The 24,978-nt window shown below is 25.6% G+C and overlaps 2 protein-coding genes across 2 annotated transcripts; one reads left to right on the top strand and one right to left on the bottom strand.

Annotated features, from left to right (window-relative positions):
- Window positions 1-15,792: 15,792 nt before the first annotated feature.
- OCT59_003706 (uncharacterized protein) lies at window positions 15,793-16,282 on the bottom strand (the record flags this gene model as incomplete). The annotated part of the gene is made up of 3 exons (XM_025323430.2): window positions 15,793-15,839; window positions 15,922-15,957; window positions 16,039-16,282. The coding sequence occupies 3 exons, from the start codon at window positions 16,280-16,282 to the stop codon at window positions 15,793-15,795; spliced, it is 327 nt and encodes a 108-aa protein (XP_025183054.2).
- Window positions 16,283-22,562: 6,280 nt separating this feature from the next.
- On the top strand, window positions 22,563-24,773 carry OCT59_003705 (uncharacterized protein; the record flags this gene model as incomplete). The annotated part of the gene is made up of 7 exons (XM_066147822.1): window positions 22,563-22,914; window positions 23,091-23,365; window positions 23,454-23,686; window positions 24,114-24,259; window positions 24,456-24,501; window positions 24,573-24,655; window positions 24,748-24,773. 7 exons carry the CDS (start codon window positions 22,563-22,565, stop codon window positions 24,771-24,773), a joined length of 1,161 nt encoding a protein of 386 aa, XP_065996487.1.
- Window positions 24,774-24,978: the final 205 nt, after the last annotated feature.

Genomic DNA, 24,978 nt, shown 5'->3' with positions numbered 1-24,978 from the left:
TTGATGTAATGGAGCCTGTCATTCAAATAAGAATAAGGGTAAAAGCGTTGGTGGATGTCCTTTAGGAAATTCGTAGGTAAGACTTAAAATATGATAATTTAATTAAAGATCACTAAATATAAATAATGGGGATACAGTTAATATTTTGAATTATATATTGAGATTGTATTATGGGTTCAGCTGCTCCAGCCGCTCCTCCTCATGTAGATTGTTTTTGGAAGGAGTAAAGTTTGAATAATATCTATATAAACGGATAATACCCATTTTGGAGTCGGGCAGGTCGCAGCTCTAATGGCATGAGCCAGTCACATCCATGACTCATTATATGTCTGAAAATTGATTTTTGATGTATCACGTAGTCAGGCTGACTCCATTAAATGTCAGACGTTTATTTTTTGATTAATGCGTTCAATTATTATTGAAGGTTATATAATCAAAGAATCCCGCACAAGTTCTAGTGATTTGCAGAGTATAGAATTAGCAGAAAGAAATAGTGCAAAAGATGAAATAGAGGTGAAGTTGGCTCACTATCCTTGTAAAAAATCTGATCTGTGTTTTATCTTTCCATGTTTTTTCTGTGAATGTATCATTTTCATGGAATTAATCATGGAAATTTTCATCTCACTAACACGGATATCCGTGAATGTATCATTTTCACAGAATTTTTACGGAAGACACGGAGAAATAATGGAAATATTCGGATAAAAATTTTTATAGGGTATGAAAAAATCTTTAATTTGGAATTGACATATATCAAACAGAGAAAGATAATACTCATTTTGTAAAGAGCTTGATTCTCTTATGAAGCCAATCGTCAAAGCTGTAGAGGAGTGTGAAAAGTAGCTAGGCGCTCATACACAACAGAGTACATGGAGTAAAACTTGCTTTTTGGTTGCGTTAAATAAAGTTATCATAGAATAAATTTAAAGTATTGTTTATTATTTGAATATAGCCTAATAATAAAATAACATAAAAAACAACTGAAAGAATTATATCTGTAAAATATGCTGCTATTTAAATAAATATACTGTATATCAAAAAAGTTCTACATTGTCAAAAAGATAGAACAAAAAAGAAAAAAAATTAAACGAAAAAAAGATTTTGCTAGAAATATCATATCAGTGATCGTGGATTGATATCACGTGACTGCTACTTTTTTTTCGCCATGGCTAGGGTACTATAAAAGCTGTCACATTAAAAATAATTGACTGATTTTCTGCTATCTTTTTATTTATATCCTTCATTCTTTTCATCTCCACTTTATATCCTAGTACCTCTTCTTTTATTTCTTCTAACCTCATTAATAAAGCATCATAAAAAATTCTCCTTAATAATGGTGACCATACCCCTCCCTGATCTATACCATCTTGCACATAATATTCTTCTGTCATCTTATTGTTTGCTAAAACTCTATTAAAATGATTTAATGTCCATTACTATATTAATAAAATTTTCTGGCAGCTTTATTCTTCTTAAACTTTTTTCAAACATCATGAGTCATATGCTTTTGAGATGTCCATCAAAAGAATCCATGCTTCTTCATCTGTCTTATTTGCATCTTCTTGGATAATATTTAATGGTTCAAAAGTACTTTCATTTTTTAATGCTGTGTAATTTGTCCCTGACTCACTGTTAAAATTTTATTTTCTGTTAAGATTTCACTTAATCTATTCACTAAAACTTTCAGAAAGATTTTTCTCACAGTCTCTAATAAAGTAATTGGACACATCAATTTTAAATCCTGATTCCAATCTGATCTTATTGTCTTATTAATTGGATAAATCAGTTCTATTTTCCAGTCTTCTATAACTTGTCCTAATGTTTTTCCAATCATCATTACACATCTTATGATTTTTGAAACACATTATTTTTTAGTGTTGTGTATCTAATAATGGCATATATATATGTTTATATTCAGTATATTCAGTATATTTAGTTTTATACTCATTAGAAGGATTTCCAGAATAGCTGTAGCTTTAATTTTAACATATTAAATTAGTATAATCAATATTAAGAATATCCATTAAAATAGTTAATAAAAAATGGTTGAATATTTTTTGAAAAATGATTCCAGTTCATTATAATGTCTGAAATTCTTGAGACTTTAACTTTTTAATTGTAGTATATCAATATATAATATTTTTGTTATTATTTTTACTATTTTTGTTATTCAAATAATAAAAAGGATAAACATCAGGAGTTGTATTTTTTGTAGAGTCTGTAATATTGATATTTATGTCATTATATATTTTATATAAATTTTCATATAAATTTAATAATATTTATATATTTTGTTTAATTTTCAAAAATGTGTAAAATTAACCAATCTCATGCAAAAAAACCATAATGTGACGTTGGAAAAAAGTCAAATTTCTAAGAGATCTGAGATTCAAAAGACAAAAACTAGTTTTATCATATTACTTACCCTATGCCACCAACAGAAGGATGATTGTAGTCCAATGTAACAATCAATCAGATCCTTGTTTTCCCAGATCTGATTGTTATCATGGAATATATCAAAAGATTTTTTTCTGTTTGTAGGTTCAGGTCCAGAGCCAAAAGAAAACAACTTGTACTCTAGATACTAATACAATATCAAAATGCAAATTATGGAACTGAAAACTTCAATTCCTCTAATTCCTCTTTAACACAAATCAGCACATTTGCTCAACTTTTTATGATGACAGATTTTTATCAGGAATATATAAATGACAATTTTCTCAGAATGAAGAAATGATGTTTGGCATTTCTTAAATGGGTGTCCAAAATATTTACATACCCTATACTCTTCTTTATATGAATAGAATGGAAGCAGCCAGTTATGATCTCCTTTGATATTTTTATGTTTTTTGAAGAATATAGTGATAAAATTGAGGATTACATATTTATTAATGTAGAATGCAGTAATAAGTATAATTTAATGCTTGTCTTAGTAATTCTTTGTAATTGGTGATAAAGTTGAATAAATTTAAGAAATAGGGAAATATCAAAATATTTTTCTATTTCTATATATATACATAAGTATTTGTTGAGCCATATATGTTTCTAGTATCTCTATTTAGTATTGAAAAAATTATGACAGGTTTTGTTTTCAGCAGATTTCTTTCCAGTTGATATTCTGTTAATTTTTTTCAAATAACAATCCAAGAAAAATACTTTGTACTTTTACATGTCATTAAAGTATCAAAACTATTTCTTCCTTTAACCTTTTCAAATCAATCATAATTTGAAAGGATATGTTTTGCAAAAAATTACATTTACTATTGCTTCATTTTCTACTTTAATTTCTATTATATCTCCAATATGTATTTTGATGATTTTATCATTATTACTTAATACTTTGTAAATAGAATAATTACTGATAAATTTTCATTTTAAAATCTTGTGGTCCCATTCCTAATTTGGATAGTAAAGTTCCACTTGAATTATATGAGAAAAAAATTGTCCTCTTAATCTTTATATATTGCTTAATGCCCTGATATTCTATAGGTAAACCTTTATTACATGCCAAATATTAGAAATTAGTTAATTTTACAATATATTCTGCAACATGATGAAAGAACTTAATGATATAAATGGATACTTTTGGAATAGGATAAATAATTCTAGTGATTGATAAATCTTGATTAAGAGTCTTTTGAGTTCTGATATTTCTTTAATAATACCAATTCAATAAATTGACTATTTTTAGTAAAGGAAGAATAGTCAGTATTCTGGATTATAAAAATTTCTTGATGATAATACAAATATATTAATAAATTCTGTTAAATTATTTAAATATGGATGGAATTGATTAATACTATTAATACTGTAAAATGCTAAATATTTGCAACTTTTATACTATATCTTACAATGAATAACATAATGCAAAATAACTAAATATGATATTGGTAAATTATGTTTATTTATATTAAGCCTACTCATAAACCTCAAGTGAACTTTTTAATATTGGGTAAGAAGACTTTGATATGTATTGAGAAAATATTTTCAGACTCTTATGAAATTTTATATTAAAAATATAATTCTAATATATGTATCTCAAAGAAGTTCATTAATATTTTTCCCATTGTAGATGGTAGATGACTTAATTATAATTGATGTTAAAGTCTCTAATTAAAAAACAAATAGAAGTGGTTCTATGTTCTAGTAATTTAAAGATATTGGTAAAGTGTTATTAATATTCCACTATTACCAATCCTGGCAAATTATAATTATTAAATTTTGTCTTTATATTGGTGGTTGTTTAATGAATATAAATTCTGTTTTATTAATGTTTAGCCATTACTTTCTAACAGTAACTATTTATAATAATGAGCAGATACTGCAGTACTACTGATAATGCTGCATTTGATGTTTGAGGATTCATATACTATATTTAATAATGTAGAAATTATATCCAATCTCTGAAGTTCCAGTATACGAATTTGTATTTAGTATGATTCCTTTACAGTATTAGAAATTTGCATTCTGTGCATTTCAAAGCTTTCTTTGTGTAAATGGTTGCATCCATGCCCATAATGGTCCTTTCACTGGTTTTAATATGTTTTTGCATTTCCAGTGGAAAGTTGATGAAGTAGTGCGATTGAATCCAATGATGATGTCAATCTAAAGAGATCTTCGGCAGTAGAGACACGAGGGGTAGGAACAAGTTGTTCTAGTATTACCAGCATCAAAACATACCGTATCAGTAACCCGATAGAATAGTTGACTAAGGAAAGGTGAATACAAATATTGAAGTTAACAGTAAAAGAGATGAAATGACTGGTAATAGTTTGGTTAAACATTTTCTAGCTGTCTCCAAAAGTTTTTGGGTGATAATTTACAAACCAATAATTTGGTTATTGTATTGGGAAAATTATTTCCTGGCCCATAACCGAGTATAATGCTATTTTCTTGCTTTAAAAATTCAACAAATAAATTGATGTAAAATATAATCTTCAAATATTATTGTATGTAAGGGAATATTTTTTATTGTTTAAAGAATTAATGTGTAAATAATAAAATTATTGATTAAGGTTTAAGAATACAATACTATAAAAAGTTTACATTAATGTACTTATTTGTGTGAAATTATAAGAAGGCATGAGTACTCAAAATATTTGATAATAATAGGTATGGCTTTTGTTGTTTTAATGAAAACATCTAGAGAAAATTATATTTAGTTTTTTAAAATAAGGGGAATGAGCACATAATAGCAAAGGGAAAATATTCAAGGATGATAAAGTGTAATATGTAAAATATTAATCAAGCAATAAGTGGAAGAGAAATAAAAGGGGAAAAGACTCAAAAGAGTTAATAAGTATAAAATTACTTATGACAAAGTGTGGCAGGGCTAAAAGATGTTTACTAAGATGCACAGCAATTAGGCTTTGCTAAATCAGTTTTTTTTTTTTGTTTGAGGCTTACCGCTGATTGGACTTGATTATTAGAGATAATTACCTACTTAATGCATAAAATATTATACATAAAATCCATGACGTTAATAGTCTGATTAAAACTAGCCGGAAAATAATAATAGACTGATCGTAAATATTCCACATACAGAATGAATTCATGAAAAAATAATTATTTTTATTTGAGAATTTTTTGGTTATTTAAAAAAGTCATAAACTTCTTTTTGTTTGAGCAACATCTGTAGCTTGCCCTCTGCTTCAGGGGAACCATTATATAAGATTTATTTTATTGATAAAAAATTTTCATTTTTTTTAAGCCACGCCTGAAGTTAATCCCTGCTTTGCACTTGCTTTAAAATTTTATTGATAATGCATGATTTTTTTGGTAATTTTTATATAGCAAATTCTTGTAAATTTAAAAGTTTAGAAAACTTTTTAATTATATAAGTGACACAAAATTTTTATTTGAGTAGAGTTATAAGAATATTATTGTATGACATATGTTACATATATTAATTATGTTATGCACAGTAATATACAGTATAGTACCATAATTTGCTTTTAACCTCGATTGGCGTAATACTTTCATTTATTCTAGTTCAAATTATATAGCAAATAATGTTATTAATAATAATAAATATTTTATTTCTTATATGATTTTACTTGTCAGTGTATTTTACGTGCAAAGACAAATATCTCGGCTTTTTTAAAACAATCATTTTCACCTTAAAAAAGCAAAACAATATTCACTACGAACTTTCAAAGAATAGAATGCTGAAATATTGCATGGAAACAAAATTTAATCTTAAAATAATTTCACATTATTTAAAATTAATCATGGCGTGATCCTAGATGAACGGATAATCCATTATATAATAAGGAATAGCAAAATATTCAGAAGTAAATTTTTGAATGAATTTTAAAATTTTTTAATTTCTTTGTAATTAAACTTTAAATACTTTTAATAACGATCAATTTTTTAACCCGAATTTCTGATCAATGATCGACTTCACTCAAAGAAAACCACAATAAATATCGTTAAATTAACAAGATAATAGCGTACTTAAATTTTTGAAAGTACCATATATTATAAAAATCAATCCAAGAAAGTGGATTTTTTTGCAAACATTTGTTTATTTTTTTATCTCACTCTTTATGTACGAAGCGCTTTTGACTTCCGGACAAATCCAGAGAAATTCCATGGTTTTGTCTCATTTATTCGGATTGGATAATTTAAACTCATTTTCTCTTTATTTATCGCAACTAAGTTTCTGATTAACGATTATTAGCCAAGTGTTTTTTTTTTTTTGAACTATTATAGCTACATAATTTACGACCCATATAGAAATACAATTGAAAGTTTATCATGTGATTGACATATTTCTAAAGGGAAATTTACAATAAAATGCAGATCATATTCATTTAAAGCAATTAGTGTGACCACATGGTTAACTTACGTTACTCATTTTTGCAAAAAAAAAAAATTTTTTTATTTTGTTGTTTTGTTGTTTGTAAAATGTCTTTTGATTATTCTCAAGAACTTATTGATGATTATGAAAAATTACTTGAAAATGATAAAGGATGTGATGTTATTATTTACACTGGTGAAGAAGAAAATGTAAAAGAAATTCGTGCACACTCACTTATTTTATGTATTAGGTCTCAATATTTTCGTACTGCATTCTCTAATGAATGGGCAAATAAAAAGGATGGAATGTTTATTCTAAGGCAACCCAACATTTCTCCTCAAATATTTGAAATTATTTTAAGGTAATGAATAAATAATTTAATATTATTATATTTTATCATCTGTTTTTTTTTTTATTATTAAAAAAAAATTATAATTTTAGATTTATTTATTGTGGAAAAATTGATTTGGCAAAATTACAAGGACCGGAACTATTAGATCTTTTAATGGCAGTAGACGAACTTAATATTCAAACATTAATCACTTGTATTCGAGAATATTTGATTAATCATCAATATGAGTATTTACGATTAAATCCTATTGAAATTCTTGAAACAATTTATCATGTTTATCATCATAATACCTTTACAAGTTTATGGAATTTTTTTATTGAAACAATTTGTGAAAAACCAGATATATTATTCAATTCTGATAAGTTGATTAAGTTGAGAGCGCCATTATTGGAATTACTTTTAAAACAGGATGATTTATTATTGGATGAAATTGAAATATGGAACAACTTAGTCAAATGGTGTTTAGCTCAACATCCTTCTATTCAACATGAAATTGAGAAATGGAATAAAGATGAAGTCACAACTTTAGAAAGAACTCTTCAAAGATTCGTTCCTTTAATTAGATTTCATCATATTTCTTTGGAAGATTTTCGTTTAGAAATATATCCTTTTAAAGTATTATTACCCGAAGATTTAATTAATAATTTACTTTCATTTCACATGTCAACAAATAAGTTTAATGATAATATACCAAACCCTAGAAAACCAAAATACGATACAATTATAATTAAACCTCAACATTTTGTTATTTTTTCTAGATGGATTGAGAAAAAATCTGATTCTTATTATAATTTAAGAAATAATCCTTATTATTTTAAATTAATTTATCGTGCTAGTAGAGATGGTAATACTGCCGAAGAATTTCATAATAAATGTGATAATAAAGGAGCTACTTTAGTTGTAGCGAAAATTACAGATTCTGAACAAATAGTAGGAGGATATAATCCACTTTATTGGGATACAAGTAATACGTATAAATTTACAAAAAGTAGTTTTATATTTTCATTTACAAATAGAACAAATCTTCAAACAGCAAAAGTGGGACATATTAATGATGGATATTTTAGGTATTCCGTTTATTGTAATAGACATTATGGACCAACCTTTGGTAATGGACATGATTTATTTCAATATAAGGACACTGTTTGGAAAAGTTATAATGTATTTTCTTATCCTAAAATTGATATACCAGCAAATCCTAATACAGATATTTATTCTTATAATGATTTTAATGTAGAAGATTATGAAGTATTCCAAGTTATTGAAAAATAATTTTATTTTATTACGACAAGAACAGTTATTGAAAAATAAACAAATATTTATAGCTTCAAGTAATAATATACTGTACATCATAAAAGGCATATAATTTATTAAGTGAGATTAATTTATTAAAATATTTTAAGTGAGATTTATTTATTAATCATATGTTAAATATTTTAAGTTTGTAATTTTTTTATAATATAAATATAATGGGGATTTTATGAAAATAAAAAAGATAACCAAAACTCTTAGTTTCAAAAAATATTTCTTTTGATAATAAATGAATAACATCGCGAGAGAATTTTAAATATTAATTAATTTTTAATACCAATACCTAGGAATATGAGCAATTATTTCTCTAATTTCATAAAACGAGTTAAATTTGATAAATGATGCATAATTAAAAATGGAGGTCTCTTAGTTGAAACTGGAATAATATCTCATTTTTATTGCAAAATTTCTTCTGATTCCAAGACAAGCAATTAAAGTAGTGAACATTTACGTGGTTTATAAAAAAAGCTCCAAGTATTTCTCCATAAAATCCTAACTGCAATTTCGCAACAAATATGTTAAATATTCAAATATATCATTAAACAAATTAGTAAGAAATTTTCAATGTTATTGATGTGGGAAATATATAGTGAAAACCAGTCATTTATTTAAGGGATAGTACCGACAATAATATAATGGCTAATTCAGATAAATGATGAGTTGTGGCTTTTCTGGTATGGAAAGCAATGACATTGTATTTGATCTTTCCATTTTATCTAATGATTGTATAGTCATATTATTTGTATTATAATCGCAAATACTTTTCAAAGTGAACAATTTATATACCTACAATATAATAATGAAACTTAATTATGCTCTTTATGGCAATAATTAATGTCAATATATATATTTTTTAATTTCTTTTTCATGTATTATTCACTCAACCTAAAAATTCTTAAATCAGGCTTAGGTCAGGACTAAATTTGTAAGGAATGTAGGACATTTTACGGGTAAGTTAGCTTTTAGATAATTGATTTTGGTATGGATCGTGTGAATTACAATTATTTATTGTGGTTAGGATAAATTTGCCCTACTTTTGGATTTTTGAAAAATTGATAATCACGTGATATACTTTTTTGAACTCTTGAATATGCACGTGATTCGGCTGATTCGCCAAATATTTTTTTTATATAAGAGTGTACCGATTTGTATTTATACCTGTTATTCCCGGTTATTTTTGTTTATTATTTTATAATTTACTCTTATTATTGTATTATTGCAAGGAAAATGTCTTTCGGATATTCTCAAGAAGTTATTAACGATTTAGAAAATTTACTTGAAACTGGCGAAGGTTATGGCGTCATTATCTACGGCCTACGGGTGGTAAGCATTATCAAATATTTTACGATATATACATAAACTTTTACAACAATATGCTGTAGAAATTTTTGAAACAATCTATAAACATGAGATTTTTAAAGATTTATGGATTATTGTCTGGACCATATTATTTAAATCTGATAAATTTATTAATTTAGAGGTACCTTTATTAGAATTACTTTTAAAACGAGATGATTTATCATTGGACGAAATTGATATATGGGACAATTTGATTAAATGGTGTTTCCTTTTATTCAACAAGATTAATTAAAAAGAAGAATAAGAGAAAAATAATAGTTATGGAAAGAACCCTTCGTAGATTTATCCCATAATTAGATTTTATCATATAAACTTCGGAAGATTTTCTTTTAAAAGTATAATATTACCTGAAAGATTTGATTAATAATTTTCTTGCATTTCATATGGCACCAAATAAGAAATTGTTGTTGATATACAACTCCTTAGGAAACCAAAATGTGTTTAGTCGATTTCTTTTTATACTTACTTTATGAGAGAGAGAGAGAGAGAAGTGAGTTTGAAGTAAGTAAATTCGAAACTAGCAGATAGACAATTTTTATCAAATATGCCCCTATGAAAAAAAATTTCTTTAAAATATACTTAAAATGTACTTATATATTTTAAAATATATCTAAAATGTACTTAAAATTTTTAAATGTACTTATAATATACTTAAAATTGCAATTTTAAGTATATTTAAAGTATAAAATTTTATACTTAAATTACATTTAAAATATACTTAATTGCAATTTAAATATAATTTAAGTATAATTTAAGTGCAAAATTTTATACTTTAAATATACTTAAAATTGCAATTTTAAGTATATTTTAAGTATATTTTAAAATGTTAAGTATATTTTAGGTATATTTTAAAATATATAAGTATATTTTAAGTATATTTTAAAAAAATACATAAGTATATTTTAAGTACATTTTAAAGAATTTTTTTTTTTATAGGGATGAATTAGTTTTATGTTCTCTTCTGCACTTCAGAAATCTATTTATGTCTATAAATACTAAATACTAAGACACCACTCCTAAAATAGCTGTTTTTTTTGTATAAAAGAGAATATACTTGTAATAATTTTTTATTATTAAACAAAAGAAAAAAACAACCCTTAAAGAAACTAGTACATTTAAGCCTATTTTATTGAAATTTGCGAAATATTATATTAAAATGAATAATAATTATGGCCGATTAACTATTATTCATGACTTCATTAATTCTGATAAAACTGTAAATTTGGTCAGAATTAAAATGATCCATATTTTATATGAATTTATGTTTTAATATGAAAATATTTTACAACAATTATTAATTCCTCAATATATATGTTACACTAGAAAATACATCATGAGAAACTGAAACTAACATCCTTTAATGATCAAGAAACTATTAACTCATTATTATTCTTAAAAGATATAGTTATAGCAATGGATCTAAAAAATTACTAGCAAACTGTCATTTTTTATAATGATTGACATCAATAAATTATACTTCTTTTGATGATATTTTTTAAACAAATGTATTACATAGTAAACGAAACACCAAAACTGCTTTTTTTTATATTATATTTTACTAATTTTGACCCAATATAAGGTATTTTCATCATCATATAAATATTCAAATATATCAACGAGACAATCATAAGTAAGTTGATGAGGCATTTTATTTGTTTTTAATGAAATGTAAGACATGTAAAATGAAAAATCAAAATAAGTTAATTTAAGCTTTTATATTGTAATCTTCATCATAGGCGTAATTTTGATGCAATGTGATGAAGTATATGTAATTTTGAACTCAATATGAAAAGTTGTTACTCAATAATTTCTATTTTAGTAAAATATATGTCATTATCTTTGACTAAACTTTTCTTTTTTAAGGATTAATAATTCTTTCCTTTATACCTAATGATGGATATAACTATATAAGCTATGTTGCATTTTTAAAGAGAATATCTACTCATGACCATAAACAGAATACCTTCTTTCCAATAAAATTTTGTTTATAGTAATCATCTTAAAGTAACACCAGCAATCTAGTAAATTCTTCAGGAGGAGAGATAAAATGGTAGGCATTATTAATAAATTATAAAAAATGTATTCTAAAAAAAAAAGAACATGAACATACAATCTGATTAGGTTTGTATCCTATCGGGCTTATAAATTTGTTAAATCATCTCAAATCAAAAACCTTTTACGTCATAACTAATTATTATGAGTTTTATTTCTCTTTATCATGGTCATAACTTGTAAGATTTCACATGCAATTTCTGTTAGTATAATTTGTTTTTAATAGAAAGTTTAAACTTTAAAAAACATCTTTGTAGCTTATGCAATAATTTGTTAATACTCCTAATAGCAGTATTAATAAAAATAGGGAGTTTTAATAAATATCAATACTTTATAACTAGAAACTAAAAGATATCATTAGATATGGATTCAAACCTAATTCCTAATTTGCCTTCTGATAAAATCTATAAACAAGAAGAAAATTATTCTTCAAGATGTTTCAACATGACCGTCCTACCATTACATTATAGACTCTAATCAAATTTTCATTATAAGCTTCTGTTGTGCCGTCTCTAGCACATTTTTTATCGTCAAACTTCTTACAATGATGTTAACTATTTACCAGGAGTTGTCCCAAGATTATGTTTCAGATTATTTTTATTAGGTATATTTAGTTAATCTATATATATTTTACTTTTTTTACTTTCTTAATATTTCCCAATATTATAATATAGTAAGAATATTTAGGTTTGCAGTATCATAATTTTTATAGAATTTTATGGTATTGTTATTTTAATAAGTATTCTTTTGCTTAATAATCAAAAATTATCACATATATATTCTTTTTTTAAAATTTTAAAATTTAAAATTACTAAATTAAAATACAAAAATAAAAATAAAAAAAAATAGATAATTAATAATAATGATTTTCTGACCAATGGAAATACTGATAATTTTACGAATAAGATTAAGAGTTTTATTATTGAATTCAAATCACATTAAAATCTTTTTATATTTATATTAATTTTTAATTTATCTCAAATAATGATAAGCAACCATTTCAAAATCTTTTATTATTTGAAAATATGGAAGAATTAATTTCTAATATTTTTAATATTTTTAATTTATGAACCTTTGAAAGTGTATACTACAGAAATGTTGTAATTGTATGTAATTATAAAACTTACTGAAGGAAAATGATTAAAAATATTTTATGTTTTTATTAAATTCTCTCAAAAATATTTTAAGGGCCTTGCTTCTTTAGATCGACCGCAGCATCAAAGGGATCACATGTTTTAACTACCAATGTTACACAATAAATAGCTAAACGTGACAGTGCATAAATATCAGTACATAGGATAGATAAATTTGTAATTACCTTAAAAAAAATTCCCAATAATAAGAACATATTATAATACACAAATACTATATTCTCTATGAATTTATTATACAACTTTTAGCTTACATCTTTATAAAAATTAATTGTTACAATACTTTATTTTTTTAATAAAAAAAAAAATTAAAAAGTTTAAAATTATTTCCTTATAGTTTCATTTTGAAATTGTATTTGTTGCAGCTTGATTAGAAATTCGCTTATTATCATCAAATTTTACGTAAAAAAAATCATTTTTTTTTCTAATTATACATACAAAATAGTAAAAAAAAAAATTCCTTTTCCTTGATCGATCAGCTGCGGTAATTACTTTGACATGATAGTTCCTTAGATTTGTATTTTTCTTATGACTGAGGTAACTACCAAAATTGTTGATATTAATGTGGTACAAATTATATTTATAAAAATAAAAGACCATTTATAAATAAGGACGAGCAATATGGCACAAGATTTCTGGGGAAAAAAATTTTATTGATTAATTCTATAATTTGTAACTAACTGAAATAGGCAGTAATATGATTATAATTTTAAAATTATCTAAGTCAAGAATTTCTTTCTTGTAAGGATTAGGGATGGCAACGGTCACGGTCATTAACCGGTTATGACCGGTCATGACCGTAACCGATATCGGTCGGTCAAAGACCTCTGACCGACCGTTTGACCGACCGTTTAACCGATCCTGAAAACGTTTGCAAAACGTAATTTAATAAAAAAAATGTTTCACAAACGTTTTTTTAATTATTTTAATAGAAAACGTTGCGAAAACGTTTTTTATTAAGTATTTCAATTAAATTACGTTTCGCAAACGTTTTCAGGATCGGTTAACCAGTCGGTCAAATGGTCGGTCAAACGGTCGGTCGGTCGGTCAAAGGTTCTTGACCGGTTATGACCGACCGATGACCGACCATGACCGACCGTTGCCATCCCTAGTAAGGATACAAAATTTATTTTTTTTTTCATTATCAGATTAACTAAATTGCTTAGATTCATGAAAGATTTAATTGAAAAAAATATAATTTTTAATTTTATTAAAATTAAAATTGTGATTGAACGTGAACTTAAATGTTTATTTTCTTAGAAAGTAAACAAATTGTCAAAGTGTTCAGTTCTTAAAGATTTTGTGTAAGTCCATTCCAAATATAACCTCGTCATATTTCCAAATCAAGCTGACAAGCTGTATATATATAATCCAGCATTAATCACAAGATGTAGATATATGTATATATAAGAAAGTTTTGGTTTCCCTCATAGAAGATCTAATTTGTAAAAAAAAATTTAAAAAAAAAGTATAAATACGGTTTACTTTTTTTCTCACATTAGTCAGATAAGTCACACTTATATAAATTGAATCAGGTGACAAAACATATTTCATTAAACAATTTATTCTGTTAATGTTCCAAATCGGGTTATAAATGAAAAAACATATACAGTGACTCGACAAACTTTCTGCTGAGCCTGACCGCGCCACATGTTACATTAATTAAAATGAACAAATATTGAATTGTAACTTGCATTTTTCTAAAAATAAATAAGCATATTCAAGAAAAATAGTTAATGTAACTCTTACAAAGCCACATTGGTGACACAGTTATTACTAATTTTATCGATGCATAACATTTAATTCACGCGCTTAACATATATTTTATAGTGAAGTAGTAAAGCACTTTTATTCATATTTAACAACAAGAAGTTTAATTTTCATGTTAAAGGTTTTACTTTATTAAATTCAATATTATAATTAATTATACAAGAACTTGACCTCTTACATGAATAAATACAAAAGATATTTATATAAAATGTTTGATAATCAATAAAATAGCTAAATAATAGACTAATAGTAATATAATATAAAGAAATAATAAAATATAATTTCTATAATAATTATAACAACAGAAAAATAATAAGACATTTTATTTTTATTTTCATTATTAAGATTAAAGACAAGAACTGATGACTCAAAACAAATAATAAGACATAAAATATATAAGAAATACAGAACGATCATTTTGTATGGCAATAAATCAGTAACACTCGAAAAAATTGAAAATTCCAAAATTCCAATAGTAGATAGCCGGCAGGCCAGTATAGAACTTCGTAGTGCCGACGCGAGATAATTTATTTATTAAGCTTCTTATTTTTTCCAGCTTTATCTTCTATTTGCTTTCCTATTTTCTCCTATTGAAAGATGGGAAAAAAAGTTGAGAAGCGATATGTACGCAAAAAAAATGAAAACAAAAATCGTAGAAACTAAACTCTCCAACTTTGTTCAATAGAAACTAAAGAAAGTGAAAATTGTTAGAAAATTGTTAGAAAACGCAAAGAACATTTGTCAAAATATATTTTTTATGTTATACAGCACGAAATTTTTAAACTAAATAAGCTTTCATTTTTCAAATAACACATCTTCCTAAAGGACAAAACATAAAGAAAAGGTTAACAAACCCCATTCATTTAATTTCTAATAAAATGGTTTAAATTTGAAAATTATAATACATGATGAACGTGCCATATACAATGTTTTTTTGATTTTTTCTATGAAATCTTTCTTGTAGTGGTGCTGGAACTATATGATATATGTCATCCTTAATTATTTTTACTAGATAGTGAATTATTCCCGATATCTTCAATTTCTAAACAAGATAAAATTATTTGAATTAGATAAATTATGTTTCATTTATAGTTAATATACTCATTTATAAATTAATTACTTACTGTTCGGAATGCTAAAATTATCCTGACTACGATGAGCTAAATAATATAAAGAATGTTTAATTAAAATTTAGTATCAAAAAGTATAAATTAAAAATAATATACAGACTGATATCTTACCTTCGGTAACAGTTCTTATTTCAAGTAAATTTCCGAATTTACTAGAATTGTTATCTGATGAATAAATACTAGTAGCGCTTGTATAATTACTACTTGTAACTATATTATCGTTACATGTTTGATGTTGCTTATTATTTTCGTATTGATTATTTTGATAATATAATTTTCTTATTTCAAAAATTTTATTATGAAGACTATTGATATCAGGTCTTTTTGTTGGATCAGCGTGCCAACATTGCTCCATTAATTTTTTATATTCTAGAGGTGTACTTGACATTATTTTCGGTCTCATCCCATTCATTATTTCCGTTGCTAAATAGTAATCACGAGCGTAATTAATAAAAGGTGATTGCCCGGACGAAATTTCCCACATTAAAATTGCAATACTATAAATATCAGATGCGAAATTGGTTTCTTTTTTAAAAATAACTTCTGGAGCTACATAAGATAGATTCCCGTATATATTATCTAATTTTTTGTCGGCTGGTCCACAAAATCCAAGATCACTGATATAAAATTCTTGATTAAGTTGGGAAAATAATATATTTCCAGAATGTAAATCTCTATGAATTGCATTCTCATTATGAATTTGAGAAAGTGCATTAATTATATAAAAAATAATATCAATTTTTTCTTTCCATGTAAGGTTACGATTTTGTTGTAAATATTCTCTTAAATCCATATTCATTTGTTGTATTACGAGCATATAATTTCCATCGGATGGATCTTTTGTTAAACCGTAACATTTTACTACGCCGGACCATTTGTTGCTTAAAGTTAGATGAGATTTAACCTACAAATATAAAATTAATATAAGATTATAATTATCTTAAACATTTTCCGACTCCGAACTTTTGTCATTTGTCACATTTAATTCTGGCCAGAATTAATCGGTTATTCGGTTTCAATCGCGAAACCGGTTTGAAACAGATTAAACCGGTTGCACCCGTTTTAAATTCGGTTTTCGAAAATAGAACCGGTTCCAAACTCTAGTACAAAGTTATAAAAATTTAAGAGGTTAAAATTCTTTGTTAATTAAGCGGATTGTGATTAACCATTTTATTTAAGTTTGGGAAAGGGAAATTACAAATAAAAAAATGTTTCACAACATTCTTTATTAAAAAAAATCATTTTCCTAAATGAATCCTTTTCCTAGTAGTACTTTAAGGTCGCTTAAAAAAAAAGTTTACTCTTTTTTAAAAAAAGCGGCGTGCGAATCTGATGATGTTACACGAAAAATATTTATGCGTAGTTAAATTTTTCTTGGGGTACTATGAACGAGTACTGTAAAACCTCCTATACTCTTATAAACACCCTTGATCAAGTTAAAATTCTTACCTCATCAAACCAATTTCTGTTAGTGCTTTCACCATTTTCCAATCTTTTAAGTATTACTTCTTGCTTTCCAAATCTTTTTAATTTTCGTTCTTGATTATTCCATTGAAAATATTCTCCATCAATCCAGTCCGCCGTATAAATTTTGGAGTAACCACCTTCAGTTAAATATTTAGTATTTTGTAAACTATTATATGGAATCCATTCTATTATCCTATTAGGAACATATGATTCCATTTGACATTTTCGTATCAAATTATCAATACCTACATTTTCGGAAGTCCAATTTGAAAAATTTTCTTTTAAATAATTTCTAATACAATATTCACAATATGATATGGCCAAACATTCTTTTTGACAATTTTCACAAATTCTTTTTGTTCCTTCATTATAAAGAATTTTATCTTTGTCAAATGTATTACTTAATAATTTTATTGCTTCTAACTTTTCATCTTTCGTAAGAATTTCTTCATCATTAAGGATAATTTGTTTTATGTATTCATATTTCTTTTCTAAATTATTGTGAATATTTAAATCTATTAATGATTTTGATTTATTTAATGTACTAAAAATTAATTCATAACGAATGTTGGCCATAATGAAATTTTAAAATTTGGAAAAGAAATATTCCAATTGAAAAAAAAGGAAGTATTTTTTATAAGCTTATAAGCATACGTAAACGGTCTTATACTCCGATAGGATTTAGGTGATTTGACAATATTTTCTTATGAAAGGAATAAATAGAATAAATAGAATTCTTTATTAGAATTTTCGTTGTTCGATTAATCACTAGAAATAGTATAAATTCACTTTATATGCAAACATTAGAGCTAAAAATAAGAATATTTATCATCGTATTTGATTGTTCAAAAAATATATACATATATTCCACAAACTTTCACACAAAATTTACGCCTTATAAATCAATGAACCATGTGTCCATGTGTCGCGATCACGTGCCATCACGTGGTGGATAAGGTGATCCCCCGCAGAAGAGGTGACACAATACGCTGATCACGTGAAAAATCGAGAATTTAATCTTTTATATTATAACAAACTATATTGTTTTAACAAATTAACACTAAAATATTATAGTAAACCGGGGCAACGCCTGGCTAGTATTATAGGTTGAGAAAAAATTTGAGTTTCTTAAATTACGCCATCAACCCAATTATATGATGTAACAGTTTGTGCAAAGTTTGGCCGCAGATGCAGTAAAGCACGAAGATCATTGATCTAATAATTTTTTTTTGAAATCCCAGAACATATCATGAGTAATAATTTGTCACATGTTCTAATAATCGATATACTCTATGTAATAGTAACATTTTCTTGCTCAGTATATACTAAATCAGTAAGAAAGGAGCGGTGCAAATGATCATTTATAGAAGAATCATATTCACGAGTCATATTATATAATTAAGATTGCATCTATCTGGATTCTGAAGTAATAATAACTTTTTTATCATGTATGTTCCTGCAGTAGTTTCGCTCATATCAGGTCATCAGATGCGTAAAGTTATTAACATTGCATCATATGCGGTTTATTTTTCTCTATATAATTAATAAAATAAGGTGTTGAATAAATTAATTGCCCAGTTAGTTCAGTTGGTTAGAACGCCACAACTTATTAAAATATAAATTTTCAAAGGTGAATCGTGAAAACGCGGGTTCAATTCCTGCACTGGGCTCTCTTTTTGCATACTCTTTTTTTTATATATAAAAAAGATTAAAATTATGAAATGGTATCCAATTTTGTGTTTATTTTTCTGTATATCAATAATAAAATGAGGTGTTAAACAAACTAATCGCCCGGTTAGTTCAGTTGGTTAGAACGCCACAACTTATTAAATATAAATTTTCAAAGGTGAATCGTGGAAACGCGGGTTCAATTCCTGCACTGGGCTCTCTTTTTGCATACTCTTTTTTTTTTATATATATAAAAAGATTAAAATTATGAAATGATAACCAATTTTGTGTTTATTTTTTTGTATATCAATAATAAAATGAGGTGTTAAACAAACTAATCGCCCGGTTAGTTTAGTTGGTTAGAACGCCACAACTTATTAAATATAAATTTTCAAAGGTGAATCGTGGAAACGCGGGTTCAATTCCTGCACTGGGCTCTCTTTTTGTATACACTTTTTTTATATATAATAAAGATTAAAATTATGTTTATTTTTCTGTATATCAATAATAAAATGGGGTGTTAAACAAAATAATTGCCCGGTTAGTTTAGTTGGTTAGAACGCCACAACTTATTAAATATAAGTTTTCAAAGGTGAATCGTGGAAACGCGGGTTCAATTCCTGCACTGGGCTCTCTTTTGCATACTTTTTTCTTTTTTTATATGAAAAAAATAATTACGATAACCGATTATAGATACTGATAAACTAATCGTCATAATACGCAGTTTATCATTTCACGAATTTTACAATCAATTAGTATTACCATCATTTAATTAATAAGAAATAAAATTTAACTATACTAACAATTTGGTATATCAAATTTATATAGTTTACCCGAAACCTCTAACCAAGAATATTTTTATATAAAAATTATTCAATAATAGCTTTTAGAGTTCTTTATTTTCTCTAATAAAATTGATTATTTCATTTTAGTAAAAAATAAAATGTCTATACCTTTTAATGTTATCCGCATATCAAAATAAGCCAAAATAAAGTGATTACACTATACAAAAATCCTTATTTTTATTTTTATTTATAATCTTGTTAAGCTGAATTCTTTATTAGGTTATGCAAATATTTATACACATATACGAAATATAAAATGTGATAACATGATTATATAAATATATTATCTAAAATAGTCTAAATAAATTACAAAATAAAAAAAATAATCCTTCGTATATTGCGAAAGAAAAAACACGGCCATAGAAAACCCTAGCCTTTGCTGCACAATTTTTACCAAATATATATTCGTGGTGTAGTGATACAAAAGGCATGGGGTACAGAATATTAATAAACTATTAAAATCTAATAATTAATTGTATTTTTTTTTTGCACACTATATATTATATTCAATTAAAGAGAAATATATTGTATCAAATATTTTCTTAATACAATATCTACTATCCAATTTACAGTACAAAAAACGAAAAAAAATGAAGCAATAAGATTAAATAACAAAAAATTATGATAGAGATAAAATTAGGTATAATTCAAGAGCAATTTGTTGAAAAAATCAAAATATCTACTTAATGAATTTTAGAAGTTTAAATATTATGTAAAAGAAAATTTTCTCTGTTTTGTGATTTGTTACGTAACAATGAGGCTTGACAATTGACAATTTGACACACATTACGGCTCACAAATTTGTTTCACGTGCTTCTTAAATCTTAATCGCCTTTATCCCAAAAAGGATTTTTATGCCGATCGTTTAATTCTGGCCAGAATTAAATACGTCATGTGATTTAACGGAAAAAAACCAAAAAAAAATTGTCAAATAAGTCAAAATGACATTCAAAACCATCTTTAGTGCTTTAAGTAAACTTGCAGGGCAGGCAAAAATGCATATACCGTATGATTTTTTAAAAAAGTTGTATATTATTTTACAAATTTTTGTTACAAAATGCGAGATTTAAGCATACAGGGGCAAGATACATTTATTCTTTAAATAAATTAAATGAAATAAATTTATGTACTTATTCTAAATATCTATTATAAGTAAATTAGAGTGTCCGCACTAGTACATAATTAACTTACTTTTATAATAACAAATATTAAACTTACTTTCAGTAACCAAAGGTAAAGGGGAATACAGAATATTCTACCCCTTAAATGTGTTGCTTAGTAAGAATTGGTATTTATCCTTTTTAACTTACAAGATTTTACAGTATTGAATATTCAGTATTTATTAAGACGATCTTTTGCGTGAAAAAATTTTACACGTATCGTACAAAATTATTTTTCGACCTTATTTCATATTCGGATAAAATAGAAAATTCTTTTTATCCATTATTGTTCAAATTTTCGTTGTTCTAGTATTGATTTCCTTCGCTTTTCCATGATTCTTAATTCGTGTAACATTTTTTGTTTCCATTATTACCTTCTATGACGAAATATTTTTACGCCTGATACTTAAGCAAGAAATATTTCCGCTAGTTGATCTTATGCATCTCAACTAATTAAGTAAGTAATTCATGGGTAACATGTAGTCAGTGTATGAATTTATATCTTATATCTTGGGTTTTGTTAAATATCACTCGCGTATCATACAGATCTATATTGTTTATTATTAAATAAGGAAAAGCCTGGACCGATCTATTGTGTCACGTATATATTGTCACGTGACTTGTCACATGTGATGTTTAACCACATCAGGGACGATGATTTTTTGCGGCGGTATAAAGTAAATTTTGTGTGTGGTAAAAGTAAATTTTGTGAAATTTTGTGATTTGGCCAGAATTATGCAAGGTTGGCCAACATTACGATTCGTAAATTCTGGCCAAATTTAGTGTCTGCCGGAATTATAATAATTTCAAATCCTAAATCAGGCCAAAAACTTGAAAATTATCAACATTTTTATAGCCAAATTTTGTGATTTTCTGTGAAATTCTGTGATCACAAAAAATCATCGTCCCTGAACCACATACATAGCCAACCATGCACTATGCACTCCTGCTTCTGCTTCATCACCTAGTCCATTGTGTAATATATATTATTATCAGTAATATTATTAATACAACGCGATAAACCCTTTTTGCAATATTTTTGATCAGACAAAAAAGCGATTTAATATATTTTTTTCAACAAAAAATACAATTTATATCATATCCATTAGAAGAAATAAATTTAATTTGGAAAATTTGAACGTATTTTATTGACATTTATTTAGTATATATTTATTTATATCTGAATGATACAGTTTGAAAAGATAGAACATTCTGTTAGTGATACAGAAAGTATATGGAATTTTGAATTATTATAGAAAGTTCATTTTAAATTTAGAAATACTTTATCGAAGAGTAAAATGCATAAAGGTGATGAAAGGACCCCTGAATGTGATGATTGGAACCTCGTCGTGATAATTGATGTGATATCTACTATGTTTACTAGTATCAAAATGGCCAAAGTGTACATGGTTACACTTATGTTACTTAGAGAAATTATTCCCAAAGTGTACGAAACAGTTATATTAATGTGATATCTTCGTATTCAGGGGCCATAATGGACTTGGGATGTAATAAACATGAGATAAGTAAGACAAAAGTACCACAAAGTATTCTAGAATGCTGTAGAAATTGTTTGAAAATTTTAAGTTTTAAACAAATAGAAGGATATTTAAGTAATGGTTATCTTAGTAATATCAATGATTTTAATAGTAAATTATGTGGAAAGTCACTAGATAAACGTACTATAAGACGATGCTCAGATTGTTGTCGAATTTTTTTTAAATGTGTAGAATCAACCTTGGTTAAAAAACAAATTTCAATTCTTTACTTACCATGGTGGTGCAATAGTTATTCTTGTATAAATTGTTCGACAAGATTAATGATTACATCAGATAGTCAAAAATATTGTAAGACTTGTTTTATATCTTATATTGGATGCAGATATTGTTTAACAACAAACATTGTTTTTGGACTTACACGCCAACTCAATGAAGAAAATGTAAAAGAATATCACTCATTATATACAGTAATGTAGATAGAGATCTCGTTTTTTCTCTTCTTAATGATATTAACAACTACTTAGATTTTGATCATATTGCAAACTCAATTGATAAATATTTTGTACCAGAAACTCTATTATATTCTATTTTAAATATTTTTAATAAAGAACGTAGTGTAAAATCAGTTAAGTGGATACCTTATTCTCAATTTAATAATATAAGAGAAATGACAAAAGGGGGATATGGTATTATATATAAAGCAGATTGGGACAGATCAGATCGTACTAATTCATATATAGATGTCATTTTAAAAAGATTTGAAAATTCTAAAAATAATAATCAATATTTCTTAAACGAGGTGAGTATTTTTAAATATTTCTGTGAGTGATTTTTACTAATTAATTTAGTCTTTAATCCTGCCTTAATTAAATCTTTAAATTTAATAGTTAAAATCAAATCAACTTTGTAAAAATGAACCACTTCTAATTGAAGTTTATGGTTTTGCAAAAGATCCTGAATCAGATGATTATATTTTAGTCATGGAATATGCGTCAGGAGGAGATTTACATAAGAAATTACAACGGAAATTTACAGATTTTAAGTGGTTTAATAGTTTGAATAATTGGTATAATTATTTGAAAAATAACAAACTAGAAATTTTACAGGATATTTCAAAAGGGTATTTATATTTTAAATGTGCTCATTATATTCTTAAAATTTTAGTAATTAACTTTTTTTTTGTTTAGACTTAAATATATTCATGATAATAAATTTATACATCGAGATTTCCATAGCGGAAATATATTCTCAGCAAATAATTGGAAAATTGGAGATCTGGGATTAGCACAATCTGAAAATAGTGAATCACCAAATAATGAAATATATGGGGTTATACCTTACATTGCACCAGAAATATTTAAAGGGGCTGCATTTTCTAAAGAGGCTGATATTTATAGTTTTGGTATGATTATGTGGGAACTTACAACAGGATGTAAACCTTTTGCTAATGTTGAACATGATATTCATCTTATTTATAAAATCCTTGATGGAGAACGACCCAAAATTACAGAAGATACACCAAAATGTTATGCTAATTTAATGAAAAGTTGTTGGAATCCTGATCCAAAAAAAAGACCACCAATAAAAGAAATTTGTTTAACTATTTATAATTGGTCTGATAAAGGTAAAAACAAAGAAGAATTTGTTCAAGCTGAAGCAAAAAGAGAAAAACTGATAGAATCAAAGAAGATTGGTCCGCAATTTGCTAAAAAATATCACCCAGAAGCCATTTATACAAGCATTAAGTGCTTTAATTTCTAAATGTTTATCTACAAATTCATCATCAACAATTTCATTTGGTAATAACCAAGGTATTACTATAAAAAAATTAATTTGTAATTAAGTATTTTATATACAGTAATCTTTAAAATACATATTATTTTCATTAGATTATGATTATAATTATATTTCGAAAGAAAATGAGCTTGATATAAGGTATTCACAATTATACTTTGAATGATTTACTAAACTATGTATTGATTAATTGATATTAATTTGTAATTTAGCTTACCACAAAATATAACAATTCAAAATTCTTCAACCTCATTAAAAAAGCGAAACACTGAAGATGAAATCCAAGACGATAGTGGTAAATATTTATTTAGCTTCGTTGATGATGTTTATTTTATTTTATTTTATTTTATTAATGCTAATATTATTCAAATTTTAAAATATTTAAAGCAGGAAAACGTATTAAAACTAGTTAAATCAATTATAAGGTTAATTTTATCCACAGAAGTTAACTTTTTTAATTATATTACATTGATTTTTTACGTATTTATAATAAATATCATTTAATTTTGTGTTTTAATATGAATTATAAATACAATATATTAAATTTTTATCGAACTTTTAAAAATAATTTATATATGTTATTATTAAAGTTTCCATATTTTACATCATTTTTTCGTT

This window comes from Rhizophagus irregularis, chromosome 12 (assembly GCF_026210795.1).
Source record: "Rhizophagus irregularis chromosome 12, complete sequence".
Taxonomy (NCBI): Eukaryota; Fungi; Glomeromycota; class Glomeromycetes; order Glomerales; family Glomeraceae; genus Rhizophagus; species Rhizophagus irregularis.
Note: the sequence above shows the minus strand (reverse complement) of the source record. Positions and strands in the feature narration are given on the sequence as shown.